At 36.2% G+C, this 10000-nt stretch overlaps 1 protein-coding gene across 7 annotated transcripts in view; it reads right to left on the bottom strand.

Annotated features, from left to right (window-relative positions):
* Nucleotides 1-3086: 3086 nt before the first annotated feature.
* Nucleotides 3087-10000, bottom strand: part of LOC135224625 (uncharacterized) — a 7823-nt gene continuing 909 nt past the window's right edge. Inside the window, exons 1-6 of one of the 7 annotated variants that reach the window (XM_064263815.1) lie at nucleotides 9701-10000; nucleotides 7780-7868; nucleotides 4857-4903; nucleotides 4167-4422; nucleotides 3810-3988; nucleotides 3087-3116 (exon numbers count right to left, since the gene is read on the bottom strand). The exon at nucleotides 9701-10000 is cut by the window's right edge and continues 909 nt beyond it. In XM_064263815.1, the coding sequence (XP_064119885.1) occupies nucleotides 9864-10000 (137 nt within the window). In that variant the 3' untranslated portion in view covers nucleotides 3087-3116; nucleotides 3810-3988; nucleotides 4167-4422; ... (1 more) ...; nucleotides 7780-7868; nucleotides 9701-9863. Of the gene's footprint in view, nucleotides 3117-3809; nucleotides 3989-4166; nucleotides 4423-4856; nucleotides 4904-7779; nucleotides 7869-9674 lie in introns of all 7 variants that reach the window. The other 6 variants (XM_064263812.1, XM_064263816.1, XM_064263814.1 and 3 more) reach the window with 6 other exon arrangements.

Below are 10000 nucleotides of genomic sequence, written 5' to 3'. Positions count from 1 at the left end.
CGGAAGTTAAAGCAATTCCCTCTTGAAATCCCTCAATCATTTCTGTTTACGTATCTAGCCTCTCTCAAGGCCCTATATACGTTAAAATTGGTGTAATCTTGCCTGGATTGAAACCTAGCTTGCTTAAAAAAAAGCTTTGTAAATCGCGTTATCCGTTGTAAAACGTAAAACTGTAAATTATTTTACCAAAAGCGTAAAATCAAGCACACTTGCAGGGAAAGAAGACACACTGACTCACGGTAAGTTATTCCCATTCATTAATATGATTATTCTATAACAAATGTTAGCTTAAGGTATGTTTAAGTATTTTTCCTGATGAAGTGTTTAAAAGAGCGTAGGTAGAAAATCTTATTATTGTAACGGCGAACGCAGCCAGAGCTTTATTTTAGCGGCGAGCAAACAATTGCCCCGCGAATTCTCTGTTACTTTGTGCTGTCCTCGTCGGACGAGACAGAGCACGTGTGTAGAAGTAGATGCCAGAAAGAACCAGATCAAAACTAGGAAGTGCTTTGCCAGGGTTTATTGCTGTGTTTGAAAGCCTAGCTAGTTAGGAGTGTTTTACTAATAGTTACGGCAAAAGAAGTGTACAATTCTTTTGTCTGTGATATGTTAGGGTATTCATTTTAACTGAGTTTTTCATTCCAAGGGTTGGTAACCGCTTACCTCTCAGCTTAAATTCAGCTTAGAGCATTCTCGCGCCTGCGCGGTCTCAACCAGCCTTCGTTTTTCGCTCACAGCGGCAGCCATGTTTGTTATCTTTCAGAATTATCTAAACCATTTAAAGCAAAGTAACGTAAGTCTCGAAGTTTTAACGTAAATAATATCGATCTCGGTACTAGTATCTATCGTTCTGCCAGAGAAATTAAACGTAATTCGCACCTTGAATAAGAAAGTAGTATTTTGTGTTGTAAATTGCCTTCGCATTTACAGAGAATCAGCTGATTCGCCATCACTGCTAGCACACCGTGGTGCTAACCCGCTCTTCTCGCCTCACGTGTTTCACCTCGCATCGCTCACTCGCGCGCTGAGCGAAAAATTTCATTTCACTTAACGTAACCTCATTTACAATTGTTTGCTAACATCGTTTTCAAATCCTTACCGTATTTTTCACTTGTCCTTACGTAAAGTTAACGTAAATCTTAAAAGTAGAGTCACTTGCAGAATTGTTAACGTAAAACGCGTCTTTGTAAAATCATATTGAAACGCAAATCATTTCATAAGCGCAGGCCCGCTAACATTAACGTAAAAATCGTTCACCGAGCGCGTTATCATTTTCATAAAAGTTATCCAAAAGCAATTCTTTCATTAAAAACGTTAACGTAAGTAAATCATTTAACGCAAGTTGCGTCATATTAAACTAACATTAGTAGTTCAATTCAAATATAAGGGAGTTCATTCATATATCATTTTTCACCCTCTCGAGAGAGAGAGAGAGAGAGAGAGAGAAGAGAGGAGGAGAGAGAGAGAGAGAGAGAGAGAGAGAGAACCCAGCCCAGCAAACACACAAGTATTGGTCATACATTGACCCATTGCCGGAGATCCAGACTTTCGGGCATCGGTCCAATTCATATCCATTATCCGTTTGCACACCGGGGGCCCTTAATGGAACTTGTGTTGTAAGAATGTTTGGGGACAATACATGCAATCCATAATCACGCCAATGCCGGTGTTGTTCGGATCAGTATTGAAACAACTCTGGACTACCAACTTTCCTATGTTTGGGCAGATACTGGTACGATTACCAGTATCCAATTTATGTTTCATTATGGATTGCCAGATAATTCCAATGCATGATATGAAAGAATTAAATGTGATATCTATGTACATCACTCTGCTGTATCTAAAGTTTGAAAATAAACTATACAATAAAAAAACTGAATCCTTTGGCAGTTTTGTTCAGTGGTCTTAGACATGTGATCGAACCCCACTGGAAGAAATGTTAGAAGCTCGATCTCCTTACTTTACTTTTTATCAGCACTATAGTTACATGCATAAAACATTGTATAGTTTATTTTCAAACTTTAGCTACAACAGGGTGATGTACATTGATATAAAACATTTCTTTCATAGTCTTCGGACAAAACGTATACCCTTATGTATCTGTATGTTGCAATATTCATCTAAATTTATTTTGATAAAGTAGTATAGGGTGATGTGGCAAGTATTTAGGTATTGACAAATTATTTTGAAAATAATTTAAACACTTTTATGCAAAACATATATCAGTCAATAGAAACAAATCAATACTCTTTTAAAAACTGTTCTGTGATAAAGTATTGTGGCTGTCATGTAAACAATAATTTCAATAAATGCGTTAACACATAAAAAAATGGGATTCCATTATACTGGTGTTTAACATCAAAATACATAGTCACAATTAAATTTTTATTAGAAGGCAAAAAATGGTTAACAAAACAGTTGCAGTAACTAGTACCATATATATACATGAAACACCCACTGCATTCTCTATACTACATAAACTCTCCTTAATTGTTTAATATATCTGATTTCTATATACAATATTTTACAAAAGCTAGCTGATGATATAGTCAAGGAAATTATAAATATTCATGGATTACTGTCTAATGTTTGTTGTGACTTTGTGCAAGATGGTACATCCATTAATTACAAAAAAAAAACAAAAAGTAATGCAGGAACACAAATTGCCATTCATTAAGTACAGCACTGTATGTAAGAGATAAATGGATGTAGCATCTTGCATGAAGTCACAACAAACATTAGACAGAAAAGAATGATACGTCTCTTACATAAAATTATTCATTTAAACATAATAAAAATTATTTATTTAAATATAAAAATCTAATCAAAAGACTGACAATAATAAGATAAATTTGAGTGATAAACAAATTACATGAATATTTTATAATTTCCTTGACAACAGTCCAGCAAAGTGCTCTATATCATATTCCTTCAGGATCCCCACCAGGATTAGGTTGAGATGAATTGGGATTCTCATCTTGACTTTGCTGAAACTGCGCAGTCTTTTGGTCTTTTCCTTCCAAGTATCTGTCCACATGCATTTCTTAGATAAATCATCATAGTTTTCCTACTTCAGTTTTTCATCATTGATAATTGTGTCTTGTTCACCAGAATATCTGAAAAGGATAATCAATATTAGTAAATTGCATATCTGCAGTACTACACATAGTCCAACAATATAAAAGCCTTTATATTCAGTTACTTATACCACTATTATTACAATTTGAGTTAAAATCTAAGTTAGAAAAGCATAAACCTCTGAACCCAAGGGGTCGGAGTAGGAAAAGTAACCCTATACAGGAAGGTAAAAGTGGACAAGAAAAAAATGGTGCAACTTTGTGTACTCTCAAGCAAGTGAACTCAAATCCAAGACAGTGGAAGACATTGGTACAGAGGCTATGGCAGTATCCAACTTTAGAAGTTTTGATGTCTAAGTATTAATTCATTTAAAGGGTTAACATTAAGGTTTAAGTCATTTTTAACTTTGTGGGATTTGATTTTGGTGTTAACCCCTGCCAAGGCTAAATGATAATGGCACTTATGGTTTCTGTGCTTTAACATTACACTGCACTTTTATAATGGATTACTTTGCATTACTTTTAAACATTACTGAATGTGTGGATGAAATACAAATGCAACTCATGTTTTGAAGGTTTCACATACAGTACTTATATTTTGACTATCTACCAGCATCCATGGCACTTCACTGCATCCCCATCTAAAAGCTAGCAATAGGCAGTTCTACAAAGTGCCAATTTACACACTGCAAAAGCCATACCCTACACCTAACAGCATTATACAGCACTCACTTATTATAATTCCACACAATGTCGTGTTCTTGAACCCTTTCTTGCATGTATTTGTTTTCGTCTTCCAGCCAAGACGACCTTCCCAGTTGAACTCATACTGGAGTCCACTTGTCATGCAGAAGTCAATCATGGTTTTGACTGCTGACGGTTGCTCCCCCAAGAATCTAGAGTCTATGTACCTAGAAATAACATTCAATAAGAGTGGTTATACGAAAGTTTTTGATAATTATTAGTAATGAAATCATTCTACATACTATGGCCTTTTCTTATCTTTAGTAATGTCAAAGTAATAGTTTTCAGTACTGAAGCATAATAAACATCATTGTGCATATCACGGTAACTGACATGTAGCGTTACCAGTGACTTTCTAAGGGACTGTCCCCATTTATCTGTTGTTCAAAGTCCTCAAAGTCTACATATCTTTGTATTGGTAGCAATCCGTCCAGCAGGGATAAATCAGGTCCAGTGGGTGCAGCAGCCTGAGTTTGTTTCAAATGTTCGATGGTACCATTCATTATTTCTAGTGACTTCTGCTGATCTTGCACCCTACTTTCCAATTTTGTCATTGTCATCACAAGAGGTCGCATCACTTCCACCATAAGAGGTCGCAAGACTGAAAAAGAAATCAATATTTTCCAATATCTAAACAGAAGTGTGTTAATTTAAATGTAGTTAGCACAAATCTCTTTTCATAAATAGCTTCACCAACACAGGAAATAAAAGCTGATTTTATTGGTTACACAGGTACCATCTGATTTACAATATTCAGTTTACTGAAAAATTGAGGAAACTGTCAACAGATACTCTTTGGAAATCTGTATAAGCAAAAAGAAAAAGGTTGATAGCCCACACACACACACAGATTGCCAAGCAATTAGTAAGCTAGGAGAAGACAATATTTTCACATCCATCGTTGCTAAAAATTTCACCACTAGTTGCCTGTGTATGTGAATTATTTTCTACAGTAGCTTTTTTATTTCCCATGCAAAGTTCTCTATAGTCCTTAAATTTTCTTTTTGCATGACGATTCAAGGTCCATGTACTTGCCATAATGAACAATCCCCAGCTTCACAATTCTTGAACATACAGGGGACCTGAGACAGAAAAATATCAAGATATGGTGTGGGAAAAGCTTATTTTTGGTTTGTTGTCCTAATTGAAAGTGGGTACCAATTTTATGAATGGCAAAGCAACTAGTGGGAGGTGTGATGTAAATTAATTAGCAGAGGGAGAATTCAGATCTGGATTGAAAGGTAAGGTACAGTTGTGTTGTTGGTGGAGACATCCAGCCAGGTCAGGGAAACAAAACATGGTGGAAAGTGGAAAACAACAGGTCATGGAAATTGAAGTCGGTATGAATTCCAGAAAAGGCCAAAGTAAAAGAAGCAATAGATAAACACTAGAGGAGTGACGTCTCCTTGTTAGGACATCAAAGAATGTTCAAAAGGTCGGCCTCATGACAACAGTAAGCTAATAGATTAGACCACGACCCCCCCCCCCCCCCCGATGATTTTTAGCTACATCCACCCACAAGGAATCGACAAGTGATAGGAAGGAGTCATGCCCATGTGGGCAATTGCAAGGTCCAGCTAGGCAAGAAGACCGAAAGCCAAGTGTGATAAATGCAAAAAATTGTTCTGCACAGGCCTAAACAAGCCTCAAATGAAGAATTTCTTGAGGTCGATAAAAATGACAGAAAAGGAAAAAGGCCTAGATTGGTATTGCAGTTACTCAAAGAAGATTGCAGATCATACAAAGAGAAATTAGAAAAAGCAATTGAAGAAACTGAGAAATTGCTGAAAACAAGCTTATATAGGTATTGCATGAGATGCTAAGAGGAAGAAAAAACACTAGTATTTGTATAGAATGTAATGGAGGGTACAGGCAAAAAGGGTCAATAAGTCAGGATGAGGAAATTGCTATGAGAAAGGATAGAGGAAAAATCCCAGATCACCAAGAATTTTGGAAATATGGTGTTGGATGGAATAAAAAGTGCAGAGAAAGTAAAAAAAGGAGAATAAATCAATTGGTGAACTAAAGTTACTCAAAGAAGATTGGCGCAGATCATACAAAGAAAAAAAATTAAAAAAAGAAAAAAAGGCACTTGGAGAAACAGAATGTAAATTGCAGAAAAAAAGAAACAATGGGGGACAGTGCCAGCAATCAATGAGCTTCATGGAAGACCTGACAAAACCCTAAATGAAAACCTAGTGAAGAATATGGAAAACAAACAAGGTACAATCACGGAAAGGACCACTAAAATAATGTCAAGACTAGAGAGTAACTCACCTAACCCTGACAACAAGCAATGCTTGAATAGCGAAGCCCTGAACAGGGACCACGATTAACAGAGGGGTTTGGGAAAATCAAAGTGCACCCTAAAGATAAGGATAAGCTAACAAGAGCAGAGTGCAGGTTCTTTACGACAGGAAAGTGCAAGAAAGGAGACTGTTGTGAGTTCCTGCGCTTACGACAGGAAAGTGCAAGAAAGGAGAGACTTGTGAGTTACCTGCACTAACGACAGGAAAGTGCAAGAAAGGAGACTCTTGTGAGTACCAGCACAAGTGGAAAAGCAGAATTTATAAAAGATCCAGAAACAGGCAGGGCAAAAGAGGTAAACCAAAGGACAGTATATAAGTTCTACAAAGAGGGTTATATTGTGAATATGACAGGAACTGTAAATACAGCCACAGAGTCATTAGCCAGAATAGGACTATAGTACGACAATATTAGGTAGACCAAAGATGAGAATGTAAGCGTTTCAAGAGGGGCACTGCAAAATATGGTAGAAACTGTAAATACAGTCACAGAATCAGAAGCCAAAAATAGGGCTATAATAAATGGAAAGGCAAGGTACCAGAAATAAGACATGTTGACTATGAGCCAGAAATAAAAGAGCAAGCAGAGATGAGGATGAGCAGTATAGTGCAAGGTTTAAAAAAAAAAAAAAAGAAGCAATCAAGAAATAGCAGAAGAGCAATTAAGAGCCCTTTATGGACAATTTGGACAAATAGCTCGGTGAATACATGTACCAAATATATTATAGAAATAAATGGAATGAGATATGCCAAAAAAGGTACCAAGAAATGAAACACGTTGACTATGAACCAGAATAAAAGAGCAAGCAGAGATCAGGATGAGCAGTATATGTGCAGGTTTTTCAAAACAAAGATCAAAGAAATAGTAGAAGAGCAATTAAGAGCCCCTTATGGACAATGTTGGACAAAAAGCTTGGTGAACACATGTACCAAATATAATATAGAAATTAATGGAATGAGGTATGCCAAAAAGCACGAATGAAGGAATAAAGATAAGAATTAATCAAGATATCTGAGACTTTCAAACAAAAGAGGAGAGAAATAAAGAAAGCTGAGGAAAACAAAAACAAAAAAAAATAAAGGAACTGGAAAAAAAACAAAGGACGCATGTATCATAATGAAAAGCCAGACTGAATATGTTTGAACTTTTAAAGGCTAGCTTCTTGGGTAAATTTCGGGGACGAGGTCTGTGATATATGCAGTGGAGGAGGACATCACCGAACATTTATTCATGTGTAAATCAATTAAAAAAACAGATCAGGACATAAATATAGACAGGGAAATCCCCTAACAGAAAACTGGGGGAATACATAAGGATAGCCCACAAAAATTAAGAATGTTCGTTATACCTGGAAGCGATGGATGTCAAAGCTAAGTAGCATTGCCCTGCCCTGCCTCAGTTATATTAAGAAAAAGAAATGAAAGGGGGTTGGGTTAAAATTAAAGTAGAAATATTGTGTAATATCTAATTTGGAAACATCTTTAATTTTTGGGGGTTACTATTGTTGCAGAAAAGGACAATAGACATGAATTAAAATACAGGTAGTGTTCAAGTTACAATAATTTGTCCTATGATAATCCGATTTTACGATGGGGTTAACAATTAATACTGATACGACAATATTTTGAAATTATTCTAAAATTTCACTCACAATGGACGCAGGCAGCAGAGTACACTCAGGGAGCGAGAGAGACCAAATTACAATAGCCTAAATTTATCCCGTCTTCTAGTTAAAAAAGTCTGAAAACAGCAAAAGAGAATGATGAAGGTATTGTTTTAACGTTATAATTGTGTAAATGTAAATGTGTAGTCATGAACAACCGAATGATAGTAAGCAATTACCGCAGTCATGTTATAAATGGTGATATGTAGCATAGGAATGATGTTTTTATGCAGAAAGTTTATTTGCTATAGATCAAAGCTCAGCAAGGAAATATACTGCTAATGACTATCATGCAATAACAACAAGGATAAAAACTCCTGTAAACTTGTGCCATCGAACACAAACCATAGATAAAATTGTGCCATCGAACACAACTGTAGATAAATTGAGAGAAATCATTTTATACAATAACTATTGGGCTTGAAATAACACATTTTACAGTTTTTTTTTTAGACCATAAAAGATAACGCAAAGCTTGTATTACGCTGAAACCAAGTGAAAATAGTGAATGGAATCATGTAATTTTTTTTTACACAAAAAAACATGCCCCTGATGCAATCTTTTAATGAAAAAAATAATTTAGTTCACAACAAATGTATTCAAGTCATATTTCAACTTAAACACGTTGTCTAACGAAAAATGACCTTGTCTCATATAAGTAAATATCTGGAAATTCATTTATGCTAACTAGAAGCTAGAAAATTTGCTCATAATTGAGTTAGGGTAAAAAACCGCATGGTACAGGGGTGGACCATGTACGATCAATGTGTACAACCCCAAAAAGAAAAAGTACATTATAACGCGTCCTGACACGGAGTAGGAGGTCTTTAGCTCCGTTTCTCACCAACAACAAGTTGCGTCTGATGCCCGCACCTCCGATGTCAGGACCGCGTTTATAATGTACTTTTCTGGGGTTGTACACATTGATCGTACATGGTCCACCCCCGTACCATGTGGTTTTTTTACCCTAAATATGGCAAAATAAACTTGTATGGGCCACCAACTGATTTCTAAATCAAAACATTGACCACTACCTTTAAGTTAGTATTTTATAATGCAATACATAATACAAGAATACCTACAATATTATTGGATACAGTGAAGTGGTGTAGAACTTATTTCATAATTATATGCAGCCATCAGCAGCCTGACATCACTCAATTGTACAGATGTCTGACTGATTCTCGTTTTGTGTCCAATTTTTTTTTCTACTAATATATCATAGTCAGAATGCACTGAACCTCCAGAATTGGCTTATATCAATTAATAAATTACTATACCGCATGTGTAATATAGAGAATACTGTAGGCTACGCTACAGTATTCGTATGTCTACACTAGGCCAACACCTTAATTTTATTCAATTACTTCGTACTGAATTTTCATAAGCACACATAGCCTACATTGAACCTAGAAAATATGCTGAAACTAATAATTATTATGCTGTATACCTATGTATAAAGTAGTGTAGGCTAGGCTACCCTATATGTAGAGATGGTGCAAATTACCCTAGTGTAGGCTAGGGTATATTCGAGATATGATTTTTCCATAAGTAGGAGAATACCTGTAAACAGTTTTAAGTATCAACAAAGTTAAACTGAATAATGAGTAAAACTAACAAGGAAATAAGCTTAGGATCCAGGAACTAGTTTTCCTAGAATGCCACTCATGACCTATCCAGAACTTGCCTATCCAATCTTGTTTAGGGTTCCGTGCCCTGACCTGGCTTTAGGGGCATCTGGAGTCTGGACCCCGCTCTAATAACACAACTAGTAGCTACCATTCCGAGGTTGTCCTACTCTTAAAGAATTTAGCTTATTCACAGGTACTTGTTCCTCTTGATAGCCTAACCCACATACCTAGTAGCTAAACACATGAACTTACCTAATATGCAAACACTTGCTACTCACAATTGTCTTACAAAACACGTTTGTTCTTCTTGGTGATGATTTTGCGCCTGCAGAAATGGTCAGCAGTAGTGCTCTTCAGAGACGGGAAAATTTCATGGTTTTAAATTTGACCTCAGCCAGTCCACGTGAGTGATACGGCACATTCCCTACACTCATAATCACCCTATACATATTCAAACAAAAATCCCATCAAAAAGTTACCTAACTCTCTTGCCCAGACTCTCTTGTTATCCCCATACTTTGCCTCACAATACCTCTCATATTCCTCAAAAAAGTCCCTTATGTCCCTACTACCATATT

The sequence above is a fragment of the Macrobrachium nipponense genome, chromosome 12 (assembly GCF_015104395.2).
Source record: "Macrobrachium nipponense isolate FS-2020 chromosome 12, ASM1510439v2, whole genome shotgun sequence".
NCBI classification, from domain to species: Eukaryota; Metazoa; Arthropoda; class Malacostraca; order Decapoda; family Palaemonidae; genus Macrobrachium; species Macrobrachium nipponense.
The sequence above is the reverse complement of the archived record's forward strand: the minus strand, read 5'-3'. Positions and strand labels throughout refer to the sequence as shown.